The 22150-nt window shown below is 42.5% G+C and overlaps 1 protein-coding gene across 1 annotated transcript in view; it reads left to right on the top strand.

Annotated features, from left to right (window-relative positions):
* The window catches only part of sardh (sarcosine dehydrogenase), a 52061-nt gene extending 33101 nt beyond the window's left edge, over nt 1-18960 (top strand). Inside the window, exons 15-21 of the mRNA XM_069673274.1 lie at nt 836-949; nt 3065-3212; nt 8393-8486; nt 10830-10992; nt 11200-11368; nt 13146-13281; nt 16569-18960. Of these exons, the coding sequence (XP_069529375.1) occupies nt 836-949; nt 3065-3212; nt 8393-8486; nt 10830-10992; nt 11200-11368; nt 13146-13281; nt 16569-16697 (953 nt within the window). The 3' untranslated portion in view covers nt 16698-18960. The remainder of the gene's footprint in view (nt 1-835; nt 950-3064; nt 3213-8392; nt 8487-10829; nt 10993-11199; nt 11369-13145; nt 13282-16568) is intronic.
* The last annotated feature ends 3190 nt before the right edge of the window (nt 18961-22150 follow it).

A 22150-nucleotide genomic window follows, 5' to 3' on the forward strand; every position in this document is an offset into this window, starting at 1 on the left:
CGTACAGAGCTCTTAAAAAGACTTGGCTATTTGGACGTGGTGGATGATGCGTCAGCCAACCTTGCTTTCTCAGCCTGTTTGTCGATCACTCTATTTCTTGCTCCCAGATTTAAATGTACAACATTACAGCGGTCACACTTATAGTGGCCAACATATTTACGCATCCTTGTCTGTGATACCAGTGACAGAATGAAACTGTTACATCAAGCATTCATTCAAATGAGAGCTGAAGAGGGCGGCTACATATTAGCATGTTACTGTAGCCATTAGCTTCTACTGCCAATGGATGATTGAAACGTTACGATTCCGTCTCTCGTGATTTGATTAGGAGATATTTCGGTGATTTTCTTATTATGAAAATCTTTGTAAGTGATGTTCTCTGCCATTATTACAGTTTTAATGGGAGTTCATATTTCAGTAGTTTCCTTGGTAACTATTTTACTAAAAGACGAGGTTCACAGTGTTGTCCGGGCGAGCGTTCTCCCTGGAGGAGTTGTGAAGGAGGTGTAAGTACACTTGAGTTGATTAAAAATTCATTTTTATTCACACACGGGGGTCAAAGGAAAGCACACACACACACACACACACACGCACACACGCACACACACACACACACACACACACACACACACACACACGCAGAGTCACACAGAGGCTTACAAACTGGATCGCTCTCAGAGAATCTGTTACAAACGAAAAGCTTGACCTCAGATTTGGATTCATTTTTTATTCTGAAATTTCCGTCGGCTTCGTTCCAAAAGGCCGAGAACTTAAAACTGGCCTACAAACGCTTTCATTAAATTTAACTGTAAATGTGTTTGTTTGTGTGTTTCAGGCTCCACTGTGTATACCTGCATGCTGAATAAGAAAGGAGGGGCGGAGGCTGACCTGACAGTGAGCAGGCTGGAGCCCGGTGCTGCCAACATGCCCCTGGCACCTGAGTCCAATGGTGAGAAACAGAGCATGTGTGTCTGTGTGTGTTCTCATAAATAGCTGATACAAGGTTGTATCCTCACTTTCTCTGTTATTCTTCCATTTATCGTCCATCACTGTCGTGTCTTTTATTCTAACTGTTGTATTTTTAACTGTGGCCGGATATACCCGTCACTCTGCGGTGTCTTATTTTGGATCAATTGTTCTATTTGCTGTTCTGCGTCCCCGTCTGTCTGTCAATACGGTACATCTAGTGTTCTCCTATCACTTTCAAATCAATACATCAGTGTTATTTAATATGTTTTCTATCATCTGATTTCATCTATCAATCGGTTCAGCTTCAATCTCTCAATCTTGTTTATCCACTTCGTCTATTTTTTGTGTTTTCCATTCAGTCATTTACTTTCTACCAATGACTGTATATAGAAGGACGATCTGCATCTCTACTTGTTCTCATTGTACAAAAATGAAGCCAAAATGAACTCAGAAGCAGGCGCTGCCGTTTTGAACATTTTGAGTCACAGTCGGCACAGTAGAGATCGGCTGCTACCCAAAACACACAATTAACTTATCAAAAAAACCAGCAAACATCCCTCATGTCAGAGCTTTCAACATCAGATCGGCTTCTTGTGTTGGTCTGAAGCAGACGTTCACAGATAAGGAAACTTCAGTGACTGTAGTGATTGTTTTAGTTTCCTCTCAACAATCCTCCTCTACTCTGCTAACCCTTAACAGATCGGCTGCAGGAGCCGTATTTGTCAACAGAGCTGTCAATCATGGTGTTCGACTCTAAGAAGAGACTTTACAGAGTTATGGACGGGTCATGAAGGAGACTTGACTGCGGTTGCCATTATTAGTTCAACAGCAACGGAGAGTAGTCTTGACTTTAGTTGTGGCTCGCTTTGGGCGATAAAATAATTAGATCTGAAGATGATAATTGGATAAACTCCATGACATTCATTTCTTGAATCAGTAATTGGCCAAAGTACTACTTAGACCCGCCTACTTTCTCCAGTGCCCCACAGCTGTTGACACAAGCAGACAGGCGGAGGGGACATGAATGAAAGGCATTTTGATGTTTGTTTGTTTTTTTAACATTTATTACACATATTGCTTAATGCGATTCAGACACACACACAATTTTAATAATTTACACTGATTGTTTTTATTTTTACTGTGTGCGTCTCCGGCAGCGTGGTGCCTTAGCGCCCTCTATTGGCCAGCAGCCACTGCGTTAGAGCCGTTTTTATAACATCAAGTAACGAATTAAAGTGAAACCTCTCAGAGAAATGAACACTATAACAAGAACTAACTATAATGACAGAAACCATGTTTGAGAAGAATTTATTTGACGTGTATTTTGATTTTATAGTTTGATTCATGTCCCATCTCTTAACATGGAGGAGGCGGGCTTTATGACGTATACTGCAGCCAGTCAGCAGGGGGCGATAGAGATGTTTTGGCTTCACTTTTAGGGAGCTGTCATGTCGTCCATCTTTTTATACAGTCAATGCTTTATACATGTCATTATCCAACATTTTCAATATGCATACTTAAAAAAACCTTTTAATTAACTGAAAGTAAGTAAATAAATTCAATAAAACTAATACTTTGCTGTGGTGGAAAGGTTTGTTTATCAAAAAAGAAGGTAAGATAAGAAACGGCATCATGTACATACACTTCTGCAGAAAGAGCTAAAAATATGAACGAGTGGGATGTGATCAGGAGTGTATGTAAACAATGTGGCTGCAGTTTGAATCCAGATGGTGCTGGGTGGGGGGGGGGGGGGGTGGAAGATGGGGGGGTCATTGTTGCATTTAAAAGAGAAAACATGTTTATTTTAAAAACGCCATCTGAGGTGAATAGGAGCAGTTTAATGCCTTTATGTGGTCAAGTTACCGATGCTCGATTAATGATGCCTTATTGACGCTTAAAAACAAAAAAGGTCACATGACTTACATTTACCTAAGACATAATGTTAATGCATTATAACGCATTAGTATGTTTCAGCATTTTTAAATATTTTATTAACTTAACAAGAAATAAATCACACTGGAAAAAAATGTTTCCATTCATCTGTATCTCATTTTAACCCTCCTTATGTCTCCTTCCTTCCCTGCCTTCTCTCCAGGTGATGCGTACTACCTGGCCATCGGAGGCGGTGTAGCCGAACACAACTGGAACCACATCAGAACAGTCCTTCAGGACCAGGGCTTCTGCTGCCAGCTGATCGACCACTCTGAGGACATGGGGATGATCAGCATCCAGGGACCCAAGAGGTGAGGAGAGACGTGAAGAGACACTGATGGTTTATATATCCAGGTGAGAAAAGGAGCAAATGGGTGAGTGAGGGCAGAGGAGAAGGAAAAAGAAGAGGGTAACAGTGGGTGAAAGGTCAGGTAATGATTCAGATCCGGGACACAAGAGGTGGGGAAACGGAGGCGATCGATTAGAGGAGAGCGGGTTAAGAGCCTGTTTTCAAGAATGAGCAGTAGGTTTAAGAGAGCAGGGGCGGAGGTGAACTGAAAACAAGAGACAGGAGCAGGAAGGTTCAAAGGTCATTCTGCAGTATTATACTCTATAGTGCTTGGGTTAGAGATCTGTGGGTGTAAACGCTGAATCATAGAGGACAAGAGCAGCTGAGTTTAAGCCTGACCCAAACCTTTGAATTGGTTGAATTGATTCAGTCATGGCGGTGATGACTGCTCATTTTGCTAATGCTCTATGGATGGCAAAGTTGGTCTGTCGGCCAGCCCAATACTTTGCTCCAAATATCTCCACAACTATGTGGTGGTCCCCAGAGGATGAATCCTACCACCTTTGAAGTCCTTCTGACTTTTCCTTCCTCCCAACTAGCAGTTACATATTATCAGTCTTTCCTGTTTCAACTCAATCAAATGTTCACGGCTCCAATCGTAGCCCTCAAATATTGGTTATCTGTTAAAGCCGAGTCAGATCTGATACTTACGGATTCGTCTCAAAATGTTCATTAAATATGAATCTGACACAGTTAAAGAACGACTGTAGTCGACTACATTTGGCATGCGTTATTTTACACGAGCTACTCAATACAAATACTGAAAATCCATCACATTAGAAAGCTTAAATAATTGATATGATGTGAGTGAGAGCTTGAGTGGATACTTAAAGCTTCTTCCCTCATAGACAATCTTTGGCTGTGCACACACGCAGGCTAAAGAGGACACTTAAACCAACAGACTGTTTTAAATATTGAATTAAATATTGGCCTCTTATCGTCTTAGATTTAAAGATTTTAGCAACAGCTGATTTGATCCTCTGCTAGTGACGTTAGCGACAGTTAGCAGCAGCACAGGCCTAAAATGAGAAACTGCTATCTAGCATGTTTGTATTCCCCTGTAGGAGAGACAAAGAGAGAAGATATACCAGGATTTGTTTGTCTGATGTGTGTATTTTGACAACTTGTATGTCTGACTTCAGTCACTCACTCCGATGGGGCCATATCATATCATGCCGCTGTGCAGGCTCTCATAAAGGAGAGCAGCAGTAGAATTGCAGCTGTATTATCAGAGAATTAAAGGATGACGATAACCGCAGAGTGACTCTGGTCTTCTATTTGAGGCCTCTCAAGCGTAAACTCTGCTCTGCTCCATCTCAAAGCTCAGACATCATATAGTGACTCTAGATCACTAGTGTAGATTGATGCATTTAAAAGTGTATAATAGAGGTTATGCACTGACTGCAACATGGCCTCCTTCAGTAAGAGAAGAAAAACAGACGAATATCTGCTTAAATTAAGGGCAGTTGGACTCAACTGAGATCCCTATAATTTACCAAAGACTCAGTGGTCGGTGGGACCCATTGGGTTTCCTGACATTTATATGTACCTGATTTCAAAGCTAAGAAAGTACACAAAGCAAAGCCTGAAGGCACCGAAAAGCCTTGACGCTTCAGGGCCTGCTTCCTTTGATGGACGTATTTGAAGGCCGATTGCGTCACAGCGGCGCGCCGAAGGCTGTCTCATTTCGAAGGCTCCTTCAGATGCGTCCGACAAATGTGTCCTCCTTTACCCGAGGCACGGAGGGCCAGATCGGGTGGATCCTTCGCGACACACAAAGAAGAAGGCAGAGAAGACGACAGCCTTGTTGCTTGGTCGTACTTCAAGGAGGGGTCTGTTGGCCAAATAAAAGTTCGGTTATTTTCATCTCTGTACAGGATATAGATGTGATTACACAACATTTGACCCATGTATGTGGAGGGCATTACAAAAGTAGCCTAGCAGTGTGATTCAGTCAGCTATAAGGATGCTTATAATAAACAAAATTTTAAATATATTTTGTCAGAACTTTTAAAGTTGTCGGGCTAATTCTATGCTTGATTTATGGAGTCGCCCATTGTAAGGAAAACTAGCTAACACTGCCCAAACATCCCACCTTTACACGAACTGTAAATGAAAGATGCTGGGTATTTAAATGATGAAGAGTAGTGCTGTCACTTTTCTGTCAAAATTTGATATATCGTTCAAACCTGGTGAAATGTTAATAGTTCAAACTGTAATGATGTCATCGAATTCAAAATTGAAGCGTAGCAGAAAACGCTTGCCCACGAACAAATAAGTCATCTGCTCTCCAGAGTCCCAGAATGCTCTCACGATTAAAGTAGTGTGCCTTGTATTCCAACAGATGGCGGTAACATGCTGCCTTCTACAAACCAATGGAAGAAACTAACGAGCCAAGCCGTTGTTAACCTTTCCTGCTTCAGCGTCCCAACTGTAGTCAGAAAGCACAGGGGAGACTTGTTGTTCTGCTGTAGCTAGCTTTGGGGCTAACTCCTGTCACTTTCGTATGCCAGCAGCAAGCAGGAAGCAAGATACAGGAGCGCAGCTTGAGTCTTGAGGAGTCGTAGGCTTTATGATGCACAAACAGCCTAAACTGTACATTAGCTCTGTTGTTTATACAGCTACCCATCACTCTCTTCTCCGCTCCCTGACACTTCACGTAACTCGTGCACGCACACACTTCCGCTCTCTCTCTCACTCGCTCTACCACTCCACTCTCGCGCACTTAGCTCTTCCCAAAACAGAGCTACACAACACCAACGCACCTCACAAGCGCTGCATGTACCACTATCACGAATTCCATATCACGTTGAATTCGTTTGAACTTAACTTTTGGAAAAAGTTTAACTTAAGGGATGATTCCACGCAAAAATCCACCATATCTGACACCAAACGGCAAACGCGAACCCACGTTTCATCGCCTGGACTCCAGCTGTTTCTCTGAATCGCAGTGATCCACAGGCTTCTCTTCTCTTGAGTTTCAGTTGTCTGTTGAAAGAGAGCTCAAACTTCTTGCTGAATCTGTTTGCACAGTCGGTAGCTCTTTCCCATTTTAGAAGTCTTTTTTTGTGATTTCGCAGCATTCAGGCTGAACGCTGCCGCTGCCGCTCAGTGGGTGGAGCCGCAGTGACTTCGGCCTACCGTGACATCACGTGCATAGCCTCTATACACTTCCTATAGGATCACATCTCTTTACCTGCGCAGTCTTTCACGATGACTCCCGAGTGGAAACCTTAGAGTGCTAACTTTCACGGACAGCAGTTGTACTTTATTCAAATTAGGTCTTATGAAATAATTCAGCTTAGCAGGGATTTAAAGCTGCAGATTTTGGATCCCTTAACGAGGACAACCAGGGATTACTTAGTGACAGCTGTCTGCTATATGAACACTATCAAACACACGGTTCATGTGTGAAGAGGTATAGCTGTCTGCTGACTTGCTCTAGTAAATATCACACTATCCTCTCTTCTTTACCTCCATCCATCACACCTGTCCTCCATTGATTTCTCCATCTAAGCCTGAGATTTCACAGGTGTTCTTCACAGGTGAAAAACAGCGCTGCACACGCAGTCATGGGATGTCGTCCAGCTTGAGACTTTCTTCTTCCTTCCTCCAGCTTCTCTTTGTTCTCCACTCACAGCCGGAGCCGCGCCACCTTTACCTCTTCCCGCTCTCACTCTCTGAACTCTCTTTTCCTCCTCTCCCCCCCCCCCACCTCAGCGCACTCCGTCTTTGTTCTTCCTCCTTTACCAGCGGCAGGGTTAGGTCACTCTGTGTGGGCTGTGTCGATTTCTTTTTTTCCCTCCTTGAGGCTTTTTCTAATCATCTTTGCTCTTAAGTTTCTCTTTCTCTGAGTTTCTCTGTAGATCGTATCCAGCCTCTTTTTTTTGCAGCCCCTCTTGCTTGTATCGCTTGCGTCAGCAGCAGCACTAGCTCAATATACAAGTATGTTTGTGTTTGATTCTAGATAAACACACACACGCACAATAGGACGTTGATTAGGGAGCTCATTGAGTTTTCTCGAGCATCCAGAGCTCCCAAGATGTTTCCTCGTGAGTACGTCGATAACATAATCAAGATTGCCGTCTGCACAGGATCTCAAGGATTCTCTTCCTCGTGTCTTCCTCATTGTTCCCGCCTCCTTTGAGGAACTGCAGTAAATCGACTCTTCAATGTTCAGGTTTTGTTCTCTAACCAAGCAAATTGATCTTTTTGAAAGCTCGAGTTGAGAGAAAATTACAGCGTTTATGTAAATGTCTCTACATTTCCTCTGCCAGCGATTTCTCAGGAGAGGAGGCGGTCTTGTAAACTTGTAGTTCTTCCTCTCGCACACACGGTGAAGCTGCTGCTCGGTCGTTTGCTGCGTAATTATGAACTTTATTTATTATATATGAAATTATGTGTAACAGAGCTCCGTGTGTGTGCGCGCCCATGAGAGCCAAACTAAAGTGGAGAGTCCGAGGAACAAATTGGTGCTTGCAAGACTGCCTCGAAACACACACACACACACACACACGCAAACAGAGTCATTCAGTGATTATAAATGGCAAATTGGCCTCGCTCTCGGGTTCTTGAGTTCAGTGAACAAAGCATGCTCATGGGAAGACAGACATTAGAGGACAGCCTAAAGAAAACATCCGTCTGTGCATGCATGCCTGCACACATGCGTCTTATGCACATCTAAACATAATACACACATTTCTACGTCCACCTGTGACCGCATCGATCGCTCGCTAAAGACAAAGGACACCCACACGCATGCACACAAACGTAACATGAACCCTTCCCCAAATATCCTCCATCCCTGGCTTCCTGCCACACTGTAGCAAAAATATCCCCCAGAAGAGGCCTGTACCTGCCCACTCACACACGTACACGCAGCAAAGCGAGCTAAACTTAGTGCTTTTTTTTTCTGATGACTCATCTTTATGTAATATTGATTTTTAGTGTGTGTGTGTGTTTGTGGGAGAAGCAGAGATGATTTTTTTTTTTCACAGCAAACACAACAGCTGGTCAAAATAAGATCTTATAGTTTGCATAATAAACAAAATACAGCACATCACATCATCTGATGTTGCACAGATGTAACATGTATCGACCCACTTCCTCTGTTTATATGTTTTTCTTCTTCTTTACGTGCAGTCGGGAGGTTCTCCAGGAGGTGTTGGACACAGACCTGAGCAACGAAGCTTTCCCCTTCTCTTCTCACAAAGTGGTCAACGCAGCCGGCCATCAGGCGAGAACACACACACACACACACACACGCACACACACACACACTTGATGCTTCAACACTTTTCTGCAGTAATTGAATGCATTTGAACTTCTTATTATATATATATATATATATATATATATATATGTAGACTGTATAAAAAGGCCAATGACTGTATATAAAGATGGACGAAGCGTCTCCATCTGCTCTCATTGTACGAAATTGCAACAGAGCTGTCAATCATCCTTTTTACAGCATCAAATAACTAATTAAAAATAAACTTGTCAGAAAAATGAACACTTGGACGTTAATCAGCATGATAAGAACTAACTATAATGACAGAAACCATGTTTGAGAAACATTTATTTGGCGTGTATTTTGATTTTATAGTTTGACTCATGTCCCATCTGTTAACATGGAGGAGGCGGGCTTTATGACCTATACTGCAGCCAGTCAGCAGGGGGCGATAGAGATGTTTTGGCTTCACTTTTAGGGAGATGGGACAGGGCTCCACCCGCTGATCTCTACTGCCACTCTCGTGCGCCAAAAAAACGCTCATCACAGGGGGGTATTTTGGCATCACTTTTGTACAATAAGAGTAGATGGAGACGTATCGTCCGTCTTTATATACAGTCATTGATGGAGAACAAAAACAAAGCATTTATTATCGTAAAACCACGCTGATTGTTACATTTTTCAGCTTTAAAATAACCTGGTCAGTGCTGATGTTATAAACAAAATCAGGTGATCAAAAAACTACAAATCCCATGCTGCTATGTGGAACTTCTTTATTATACTAAGGCAAATCTAAACCAAGTAAATATTGCTGCTTATAAAAACTAATGTATTTACACTCATAGCTGTATTTTTCATTCAGTTTGTACACAATCAATCTGTTAGGTAATGTAGCCCTGCCCCCTCAGGTTGACCTTTACACTGTTCCTGGCCGCAGATCAAAACAAGCATGTTGTACCGGCACACGCGGCGACACATATGTCCACACACACACTCGCTCTGTCTTCGTTACTCTTGCATGAATTATGCAACGCTCCGGTGATTGCGGGCTGCATCTTCTCACAGCTCTGCAGAAGTGTTTGTGCGTGTGTGTGTGTGTGTGTGTGTGTTGCTTCTGCTGTGTTCCAGCTGGTTGCCGGCCTTGTCTTAGTGACATTTTAATGGCTGCACTGCTGCGAGAACAGAGTCTTCTCTCTGCCCTCTGCTCCCCTCGCAGCTCATTACAATCTCCCTCTCTTTTTTTCCTAACGTGCGAGCAGAAGCGAGTGTGCTTGCACGCGTTAGGTCATGTTTATATGCATTTTTGTTCTTGTATCCGTGTCCGCGATTGATGTTTGCATGTTAAATGTATGAGTGACAGCGTGCATGTGTTGCTGTGTGTGTTTCACTTTGACGCCTGTACACGCACCGTCCTCCCATGAGTTTCAGGGTGTACATATGGGACCCAGGGTGATCCCTGGCTGTCCAGATGGCCTGGCCGTCACAGCACCCACTGGGAAAACTGTTGGAGAGAGTTTTCTCTCCTCATTTTTCACTCCCTTCCACATTTTCTCATTCCCTTATGTCCTTTTCTATTTTCTGTTTCGTCTTTAACGTGTTTGTTGCATCTTAATCATTCTGCTATCCTCACTTTAGTTCTCTTGTAAGAATTAATAACCGGTCAGATGCTGGAAAAATGATTCGTCTGTCTACCATATTGAAGTGCACACACTGGTTTTTAACCTTTGTGCATCCTAGAGATGTAGGAGTTTGTGTCTGCAAGTTTCCGAATTGCAAAATCCGAACGACAAGATCCGCACCGTGCGCTTTTCATCGCCACAATAAGAGACAGATTCCAGTTGAAGGTAATTGTTCCACACCTGCTGAGCGGCTCGCCACGGCTGCTTCAAGGATCTTCAGGGGACTACTTTCTGTGTTTACTCACAGCTGGAAAGACACATTTTTCAGATGTCATCTTATAAAGCTGAGTTTTTTTGGAAAGCTGTGGGGATGCTCCCACTCTTCCCCCCCCGCGTTCAGGCTGTGTGTCTTCCTACTTCCCAGCATGCTTCCTCTTTAGTGCTTCTTGTCACCTCACCCTTTTCATTTCCACCTCCTAACCCCCCGAGAGGAGTTTTTAATCCCTCCCAGGACTTGAAGCATCCATTCAGTAGCGAGATAACACATTTCTTTTTGTGCGCTTTATCTTATCTTTGCATCTTTTCCATTCCAATCCTTCTGCTGCTTCTCTCCTGAGCAGCAGCACATGGAAACTGTGTGTCTGTGTATCGCTGAGGACAAGCCGAGGCATTAAAGCTCGGCCCTCTCTCTGCATCTCTCTAAGCTCCTCTCTGCGCCTCTCTCATCCAGGTGCGAGCCATGCGTCTGTCATTTGTCGGAGAGCTCGGCTGGGAGCTGCACATTCCCAAAGACTCCTGCCTTCCGGTCTACAATGCTGTCATGGCTGCTGGTGCAAAGCACGGCATCATCAACTCGGGCTACAGGGCCATCGACTCCCTCAGCATAGAGAAAGGTAACGCTTTATTAGAGGTCATAGACAACTGAAAAGACTAGCCAAAAAATATTGATCAGCGCAGCTTGAACTTTGAAGTTTCATATAAAACTCAAGCTTGATGCAGACGCCTGTTGATCAAAAAACTGATCAATTTCCTCCTCACATCTCCACCTCTCTTTTGATTCCAATTATAACCGATGTCTTTCCTCTTCCTGTCTTTTTAAGGCTACAGACATTGGCATGCTGACCTTCGCCCAGATGACACACCCTTGGAGGCGGGGCTAGCCTTCACCTGCAAAATGAAGAGTTCAATCCCGTTCCAGGGACGTGATAGGCTGGAGAAACAGAAGGAGGAAGGGCTGAGGAGGCGTATCGTCTGCTTCACCATTGATGAGTCAGTATTGAGATCACGATTATTTATTAGTTTTCAGGGTTTTTTTTATTGTACTTTAATTGTACTTCCTTCAATTGTGCATCTTTTAAAGGCAAAATACAAAGGTAATTGCACTGGTAATTTTGGGAGTTTGACTTGACGCTGGACAAGGACGGGGAGCAGCAACATTATTCCTCGTGGCCTTCATACTCTCATCATGCTGCACTTTGTGTTCTTTTTTCAGGTGGTTAAACAAGTTAGTTGTGTTGCTTTGCGGCGCAGACACAGGTTTCATGCACTCTTTGCATATTATTTTTTCTTGCTTGACATCACCTGCCCTAAATCTGAAATGCCTCCAAACAAGTGATGACGAGCCGTCCGTCTGGGGACCGGTGTTTTGGTTTAACGAGCGACTCGCTCTCTTCCTGTATTAGCGTAACAACACGCAGCGTTCAAAACACGACTGAGCGTTAGTTGCCTTCATGACACGCTTGAACAAACAACACTTCAAAGGCGTGACAGGTAAGAGGCATTCACGAGGACAGCTACATAGTCTCCTCCTGTTTTCAACAGCTGCTGTAACTATGACAACCAGACACGCATTCGGCTGAGAGTTTAACATGGTCACTCACTAACCCGAAACACCGGCCTCTGTTGTTCACTCATCCACTCTAAACTGCCGCTGCAAGGTAGGCGCTCAAGACATGAGATGCCCCTAAAAGTGAAGCCAAAACCTCTCTATCGCCCCCTGGGGGAGCGACTGTTAGTTTAGACAGCGCTTATTTTGATATGCAGCAGAGTTTTCTACAGGAGGAGCACGCACTTTAATCATCATCGTGGGAAGCCAAAATCGTGAGGATTAATATTTGATTAATTATGCACACAACAAACAATCGCACTTTAATACTGTTTGAGATGGTGTCTGTCCTGTAAATGCATATCACTTAACTAGGGATGCACGATATTATCGGCACGTTATCGGTATCGGCCGATATTGGCTTAAAAAAAAAACGGCCAACACGCCGATATCTGCCGATATAATTAACCGATAAAATAATGGGCTGCTGCATACTTAATTAAATGCCCGACCTCGGCGCAATGTCCCCGGCGCGAAGAAGACCTGCGCGGCGCAGCGTGATGACGTCACGTGTGTCTACCTGCAGCATAAGAGAGTTAGAAGCCAAAATGTCCGTGGTGTGGAAGTTTTTCAAAGTGTCCGAAATAGATAACAAAACTGCTATTTGCAATGACTGCTCAGCTTCGGTGATGCGAGGAGGAGCCAAGGCAAAGTCTTTCAACACTACAGACTTGATTAACCATCTCAAGACCCGTCACCTCGACCGTTGTAACAAATGTGATGAGAGTATCACCATTATACTGTACGCTAATTCCAATACAGAAGAGAGTTGATGATCTCTGCAATTATGTGTGCGGGAAAAAATATTGGTATCAGTATCGGTAATTGGCTAAATGAGTTGTAAAATATCGGCATATCGGATATCGGCAAAAAATCTAATATCGTGCATCCCTACACTTAACCTTTGAGTGGCACTGGGCATGCTCAGACTGGAGTACATTGTTTCTACCTGTACACACTGAAAGGTAATGTTGGTGTTCTCCGACTAAAACAGCCTTTTTATAAGTGTCCGTTTTAGCGGTTCAGACACACAGGTGAAGTGTAGACGCTAAGAAGAAACATCAAAGATCCAATCTGAATTAAAGAGATGATTTAGTGGAAGAAACGAGGACTGTTGGACTGTAGTTAACACTCTCTTATCCCTCTCTTTCTCTCTACCAGGAAAGTCCCCATGTTTGGTCTGGAGGCAGTTTTCCGTAACGGCGTTCCCGTTGGTCACCTGAGGCGATCCGACTACGGCTTCTTTATCGACAAAACAATCGGTTATGGATACATCCGCAACCCCGACGGAGGCGTGGTAAATGCCTCTACATACACACTCGCTCTCTTCTTTCTGCTCGCACTGTTCTTTCATGTTCTGTGCCATTAGCTTTGGTTCACCGTAAACCAGTAGGTGCATATGTGTTATCAGCTGTGTGTCAGGTCATACCGCTCGCTGTACGCTGAGTTTTTATTGGCCTTCATACAGCTTTTTGTGCGAGCGTCTCTCCAGATAATGATACAGACGCACACACAGATGAACAGATGGAACATCAAACAGGAGGACGGAGGCAACAGAGGGGAGAGAGAGACACAAAGTTATAGCTTGAAGTGGTGCGCTCAAAGGCAGAGACGGTTTTTTCATTCGGAAAAATAGAGCAATCCTGCTGTGATTTGTCGGAGCAGTGAGATCTGTATCTACAGAGCGTGTGCAATAGACATATACTGTGTGTGTGTGTGTATGTGTGTGTGTGTGTGTTCGGGAGCACGTCGGCCTTTGTGTTTGTGTTTGTGTGAGCAAATTTGTTTAATATCCATAACTGATTTGTGACCAGCTAAACAAAGCGGATTGACACTTGGCTCTGTGGAGCGCTTCAGTTTACACACACACACACACACACACACACACACACACACTCAGGTCTGTGGTGTCTAGTCTCCTGTCACTCAGTATTACAGATCACATCCTCACATCACTTGCCTCAGCAGAAATACGTACGTACTTCTGTACTGAGAGCCATGTAAGTGTCTCCTTCTCTCTCTTTCTGTTCCTTCTTTTCTTTCTTATATTTCTGTAGTTTTCACGCTGCACGTCCTGATTGCATCTTTTTAAACAGTGTCATATAAAGAAAGAGGCATTTTTTCATATAGAAAACGACATAATAAATGATTTTGTGATTATATTTGGACATTTAAAACAGACAACATTTTTTTGGGTCACTCTTCTTTGACCATCCCGGCCTCCAACACAAACATCCAAATATTGCCACACTCGCTCTAGGTCAAACACATATGCCTTAGTTCATTTGTTTTTTTGTTTTTTTAGATAATTATTTGGGCCCTCAATGTCTTTGTTAAGTGAAAGAGAGAGAGTTGGAATGACACATGGCGAAGGGCCGAGTGCGGGAGCCGAAGCAGGGCACTACACTACATTTTTACTTACCTTACATTATGGGTGGGAATCACAGGGAAACACGCAATACGATACGATACGATGTGATACGTGGCCCACGATAACGATAATATCTCGACACAGCGATTCTGCGATAATTGATATATTGCCACACACAGAATTGGACACAAACTGAGATGAAACAATGAACTTTCAGTCTGTAAAATACATTTACAAAACTGTAGAACCGTAAAAACTAATTAGGATTTGAAAGTGTCTGGTGCATCTCTTAACTTCTTTGGGAACCGAGTCGTAGGTGAGAGCCGCTCTTTTTATAGTTGTGCCCAAATTTAACTGCCCGCCCAAGATCCACTCCCCTTTTTGCCAAATTACCACAGACAGCTTTTTTTCAACGGCAACTCCGGTATTACCAGGTCACGTGCAGCGGAATCATGTCACCACAACTTATTGCCGACGGTGAGCAGCATTATAACCCTCTGTCAAGTTTCTTCTTCTTCTCTGCAATCATACAGAGTTGTATCATAAATTATTAGCCAATCAGTGACGTTGATTAATTGTTCGTACATTATTCTGCTGTTTCCTTTTACATTTTTAAAGCGTGGAATTTTAAATATACGTGTGTTGACACAAGAGAGAATATAGTGCAGGCACGTTCGCCCGTCTGACCGCTCTCTCACCTCGTAGTGTTGTGACGTTCACGAACAATGATGATGTTCAGAAGGAACGGAGCCGTAAGATCCGGCTCCCTTCAAAGAGCCGTAATTCCCAACACTACTGTCTGACATTATCCTGCTGACGTCTTCTTCTTCTTCTTCTTCTTTTATCCTGCTGTCAACTTGTTTAGCCAGTTAAATGAAGGTAACATGAACGGAAATCATGTCAGAAGCGCCACCGAGTGGAGTCATGAAGTAGAGACACTGTGTGTTAACGTTAATAAACACGACGTTTATTCCGTTCAGAGACCTTTATTTCACAGTTCACACACACCGTTACCTTTCCCAGTCCCCCCGCACCGCGAACTGCGCATGCGTCACCCCAGTGCAGGGATCACCTCCAAAACATATTTACCGTAATGAACATGGTAGAACAGAGATACATGTTAACACTGTGAGTCAAACGCAGGGAAATCTGTTTAGAGCGCCGTATTTTTGTAAATTAAAATATCGAAATTTGGTGCCAACATATCGACAATTGTATAGCATGAGTCAGGACGACAAAATATTCCTGTATTGATTCTTTGTCCCACCCCTGCTTTACATCATCCGTGCATCACTGTAACTTTTATTTATATTGTCTCATTGTCGATCTTTGTTGTTGGATTCCCTTTTTTGTCACGTTATGTCACCATTAAAATATGAAGAAATAAAACATAAACATATAACTCCCTTAAAAGCACAAAATAAGTTTTTAGTAAGATAGTGAGAATGCCAATGAATGAACTGTGCTTTGCAAATCATGAGACAGCGACTCGCAGGAAGGCTGAATCGACATGAACGTCCGCTGTAGGTGTTTCTAATGAATTGCAATAGATTTATTTTAATTAAAAGGAAGAAACCATGAAAGTGGGACTTGGGGGATTGTTAGGGAAGCATGGGAACGCAGACAAATGGTTTATTGTGGAATTTGTTGCCTGTTGATGTTTTAACTGACCTTCTGCTTGAGCCACAGAGGTCGTTCCTTTGCTCTAATGTCACATGGACGTTTCAAGCTGGAGTAAAGGCAGCTTTGTCGCCAGCCTTCGACCACAACACGGTTCCATTTAAAGCTTTCAGCTTGGAAGTAGTCTAAACTAAGTGGTGCTGAGAGAGAGGGAGAGTGTGTGTGTCCGTGTTTGTGTGTGTGTGTGAAAGAGAGACAGAGTGACAGATGAGTGGGAGAGCTGCGGGGAGGGAAACGGGAGTCAGTCAGTGAAAATTAGCTCTCTGGGTTACGAGGCAGCTGACATTGACTCATGACTGGATGAATTGCTCTCAGTGTTTTATAACTCCTGCGCCGTTCTCTCCTGTCACATATGAAGGCTGGGAGATTGTCCGTTGCCGAGTGCTTTGCCAGTCGGGAGCGGTTTTTTTTTTACAGAGTGGATTAATTGGTCATCTCATTTTCACTCTATTTTAATCCCATTCCCTTCCTGCCTGAATCCTTTTTTTTTTGCCTTTTAATTCACCTTATCTCTCTCTTACTTTCATCATCAGGTGAGTGCCGACTTCATCAAGAGCGGCGACTTCACCCTGGAGAGGATGGGAGTGACGTACAAGGCCAAGGCCCACCTCAGATCTCCATTTGACCCTGAGAATAAACGCGTCAAGGGCATCTACGCTTGAGAAGGACCACATGTGTAAAAACGGACGTGAAAAGAGGCCTCTGGTTGGAGAATGAGGCCGAGAGGTGCAACTCTTTACATGCAGATGCATCTGTTTAAGTCTTAAATGCTGGGTAACTGGAAAAGTGATAATTGTATTCATAAGATATCTGTAATTCAAAGGACAAAGAGGGCATTCGACAGAACTTTATACTTAAATGTAGCTTTTTATAGGTGATATAAAATCTGTATCAAAGAGGTGCTGACATAAATCTGACATCATGACGTTTTGTTGAAGTTCCACATCTTTATACCCGCTCTGGGCTAAAGAGTAACTGTGTTTTCTAAGTTTTGTAAAGGCTCTCATGTGAGAAATCTTATGGGGAAGACAGTTAAGGAGGTATTGACTCAAGTAATTACAGGATTTTTACCTGTATACTCTTTAATGGTTGCTACAAGCCTAGAAAGGAGAGGCCCAGAGGCCCAAGGGGTCGGGCTCGCTTAGATCAGAGCAAAATTAACACAAAAAGACACAAAACAAACAACCACAAAGAGACAAAACAACTACAAAGATACACAAAACAACCACTAAAGTAAGAAAAACATCAAAGATGAGCAAATTAACCACAAGGATAAATAAAACAACTACAAAGAGAACCAAAACGACCTCAAATATTAACAAACTGACCATGAAGAGACGTAAAACAACTACAAAGAGACACAAAAAGACCACAAAAATAAGCAAAACAACCTCACAAATGCACAAATTGACACAGAAATATACAAAAAGACACAGAAAGACAAAAAAAGAAGGCATAGAATCTGTAAAATAAGCAAGTTGACATAAAACAAGCTCACAAATACACAATTTGACCCCAACGAGAAATAAAACAATTACAAAGAGACACAGAACGACCACAAAAACTACAGAGACACAAAACGACCACAAAAACTACAAAGAGACACAGAACGACCACAAAAACTACAGAGACACAGAACGACCACAAAAACTACAGAGACACAGAACGACCACAAAAACTACAGAGACACAAAACGACCACAAAAACTACAAAGAGACACAGAACGACCACAAAAACTACAGAGACACAAAACGACCACAAAAACTACAAAGAGACACAGAACGACCACAAAAACTACAAAGAGACACAGAACGACCAAAAAAACTACAAAGAGACACAGAACGACCACAAAAACTACAGAGACACAGAACGACCACAAAAACTACAGAGACACAAAACGACCACAAAAACTACAAAGAGACACAAAATGACAAAAGTTAGCAAAACCACCTCAAAGAGACCGGGTTCCATTTAGAATTGGTGAAGGCCTTTTTCCACGTCCGTGCCAAGCACCCCCTGTGTAATAATCGTCCCGTGATTATACCCGGGTAAACTGAAAAAGACCCATCTGTGTTAAAAACAAACCTTGTAATAAGCTTGCACTTTCTCAGATTAGAAGTTATTTATACTAAACTGAATCTTTGTCCTAGTTAAGCCATCAAAAGTCAAATCATGGAGTCTTCATCCATAACTAATTCATGTCGGTGGAGCTTTAGAGTGGGAAGGTTGCACGTATGATTTTTAGACCTCTGCTACAAACAGTGGCCTTAATACTAGATAACTCAGGAAGTCTTAATGAATGCTTTGAAGTATTAGCAGCTAGCATAGCAATAAACCTAAGCACAGAAAAACCATGACTATCGGATAGATGGTCATGTCTTATATGGAGCACATACAACTGTTGCCTTTGTAACCAAAGTGCTGATTTAAGGGCTTAAATAAACTTATTTTATATCATAGATTCTTAATTAGATGCCCGAGCCGCTGTGTGCTTTAACTTAAGAAAAACAACTGTATACCTTTATTAGAACAAGAGTAATATAAGTTTGATTTTGAACTTAATAACGCACTATATAAAATTGTAGTGTTGCAGTAATCATATTTAATTCATCCCATGAAGCCATAGAGAAATAACAAGTATATACTAGCCCTTCAGGTAGTTTGAGTCAGATTACATGGACTGATGTTTGTGTAGATAATAATAAGTGAAAACAGACTTTCCCTTGCTTGTATGCAACTGAATCCCAGGCAGGCCGCCTTAATGTTTATCAGAGTTGGAGGGAAAAACACCCCGAGGCACATTGAACCAGCCGGGGACAAAACACTGCTGGAGAAGAATGACAGAAATAGTCGAGTTATCAGAAAGCCGCTGTCTCAGATGGAACCCTCTTGTTTCCTGATCCAGGCCCCCCGCTGCTCTGCGCCGCGCCGATAAATTGCAGTCGCCTCTGCTTGTAAACTCAGATCTCTTGGTTTTGTTTTGTAACAGACACATTGTGATTTAACAAGTCTATCTACAAGCCCAAGCGGTCTTAAGAGCTCTCATTTTGTCTTGTTTTGCCGTTAAAGCACACTTAACATTTTGTGTGTCTGCTTCACAGTAAAGCCCTCGCAGCAGTTCAGGGGGCATAATCGCTCTCCCCTCTCCGTCTGAGAGCACTATGACTGTGAAGCATCTGCAGGAGGTTTTATTATAAACACCCTCACCACATTCATTAACAACTCTCAATTCAAAATGTGAACTAAGCCCAATATGTGTGATTACATGTAAATAATGCTGTATCGACTACAAACGCTCTTTGGAACAGGCCTCATGTGACAACAGTTCAAACAGGACAAACTGACTCGTTAAAGTTCTAAGGTCTCAGTTTTGCTCCCCGTTGGCGCCACCTGTGGCAGAAAGCATGATTGCAGGTGTATGTTTTTGAATGCCAGTGGACATGACTTTCACTCTTGTCAAAAAAAAACACTAATGCCAGCTAACAACCGGCTTTTTTGCTTATTGGGAAAGGTTACATCAGTATTCAGACCCGGGTCAAATGACTCTGCTGTAGACCCGGCTCTGGTCCCGACTTCGATTGGCATTGATGGGAATGCTATGCTCCGTCGGTAACTTCTGCGACTCCTCGTCATCTCAGCTACAAATTCTGCCCGTCTCTGTACAATACAAATCTGTATGTTTGTATATATCGTTCCAAATTTGTTGGTGCAGAGTTTGATAAACAGACTGAATGAGTAAAAGATACAATAAAGAGCTAACCACCGTAACATCTTCACTGTTTACTAACCCTGTTTTGGGCGCGTTTGTGACGTCAGATGGTGACGCAGCAGAAAAGAGAAAAAGGCTTAGACTTCACTGGCAATGGGAAAAGAGATAATCAGTGTCTGATAAACCTGCGTCAATGTGCTAATTTCGACGGGAAAGGGGTACAACAGTGGTTTTTGTGCTTGCAGCGCCTTTTTTCTATACAAAATCAAAGCAGTTCAGAGTTTTCAGCGCTCAGCATCCTCAGCGCAAAAACGCCCTCAGCATCAGCTGTTTTTTGTCGCTGCGCTCAAAGTTGAAAACAGTTCAACTTTGGAACACCGTCAATGTCACTTTTCCCTCATGAACTAATCAAAATCAAGAAGGGGTGGGGCTTCGGATATCTTCAGGTGTAAAGCTGCTGCTATCGCCAGGACACGATTCCTTTCCATTGTTTGTTTTCTTTGTAAAATTTCCCTGAATAAAAGCAAATATTAAACATACAGAGCGATTTAAAACAGACTTAATAGTCACTACCAAGGGAAGCAGAAGTGCTGCCAGACAACTTTCATAACCTAGCAACAGTAGGCACCGGTGAGAAGTACTCTGAAATTGAGGTCGTGGGCACTGCCCGTGCAAAAAACTCTGTTAGTGGACACAGGCCCTTACTTCACTTCTATAACATAACAGCAAAAAGAGAAATCAAAATTTGCACCTTGATAACTGATTCATGTCTTTAATGCAGGTATTTGTTGTAATTAAAGATGTCCTTTAATTCTTGGTGTTAACATGAGCTCAAGAATACAAACACAAAATGTGATTAATGATTGTGTTTACATGCGCATACACTAACACAGGCTGAACAATAACCAAAGTTGATCACACACACGGTGTGTGAACAGCAGCCAAAAAGTGTGCCAGGGAAGCAGAAGGCGTTTGTATGAACAGGTACGACTTCCCTCTGCGATGTGTGTTGCTGCACGTTCAGCACAAAATGTTTACTAATGTGGAGTGATTCATTGATGCTGCCCAGAAGGCCATTAATCATTGGAAGGGTTGTTCTCAGTAGTGGCTGAGGTTAATAACAAGATTTGTATAGAAAATGTGAAACGGAGCGATAAAACACGATCACAAATGGTCCCGTTGTGTTTTTTTTCTACTTCACAGAATTTTTCTTCCCTCCTTAGTGTGATGTGAATATTGCAACAGGCTTGATAGAAAGCAGGTGAGGGTGATTCTTATATGCAAATGTTTCAATGCACAGCTTTTGAATATGGATCTTTTACTTGTGATTCTTATTGTCTTCAGAGAGTTTTTTGACAACAACAACAATGGCCTGTGGGAGACACATTTGTTTGTCAAGTTAATAAATTCTTGTATTAATAAATGTGTTTTAACAGCCAACGTTTTTCTAACATTTATTACTTTACACATTATGAATACAAAATGAATAGACGCAAAGGCACGTAGCAAAAGAGTGAAAATTGCATTGTAGAAATTAAACTCTAAAAGTGCGGATGGAAATCAAAGTAATTTAGTTTTTTAATTTATTTAAAGCTCCTGTGAGGAGTTTTTCGCTGGTTATGAAACAGACTGAAATAAACTCTGATTACTCTACATGACCTACAAAAGCAAACCAGACCATCAGCGACAAGATTGATTATTTCTATATAGTTATTTTTAATGCCTGAAACTGCTGGCGGGGGGGTAGGTGTCAGACGAAGCAATATACTGCACGCTGCCTTTGTTGAAATTTTCCAGGGCAAAAATTTAAAGTGAGTGATGCTTATGAAAGCAAGGTGGGAGTTTTTATTAAAAACACCACTTAAACTAACAATCTCAAATATTTCACTGGTAATAATTGGTGATGAAGGAGGCACACGTCCCAATTTAACTAGACGTCTACGGCTGACTCCCTTCGTCATGGTTCTAACTCTTGATTTTCCTCGCTTTCCTTTTAAGATCTGAGCGTATTTTTGTCTTTGGATTTTCACTTATTTTTGAAGTTGTATCTGTAGTCATCGATCTTTTCTTTGTTTGTTCAGCCATAGTAGATTACTGTTTAATCGCAACACTTGCAGAGACCGGAAGTGCAGCCTACCCTCTCTTTTGGACCAATCACTGCTGGCTGATGGAAAACGCGTCACTAACTGGGCGCCGCTTGCAATTTTTTCCATGAATGTCGCCACAGACACCCAGTCCATACAAATATGATTTACTGCAAATGCAAAGGCTTCCATCAGTGGGCCATAGGCTCAATCACCATTGTGTTACCTCATTCGGTGATAGATAGTGACTTAACAGACATTTAATTAAATAAAAAAGTTTGTCAAACTATTACTACTTTTACTTTAAGCACATACAGGACAA

This window comes from Semicossyphus pulcher, unplaced genomic scaffold (genome assembly GCF_022749685.1).
Source record: "Semicossyphus pulcher isolate SPU_LCO1_2020_fin unplaced genomic scaffold, fSemPul1.0.p SCAF_22, whole genome shotgun sequence".
Lineage (NCBI taxonomy): Eukaryota > Metazoa > Chordata > Actinopteri > Labriformes > Labridae > Semicossyphus > Semicossyphus pulcher.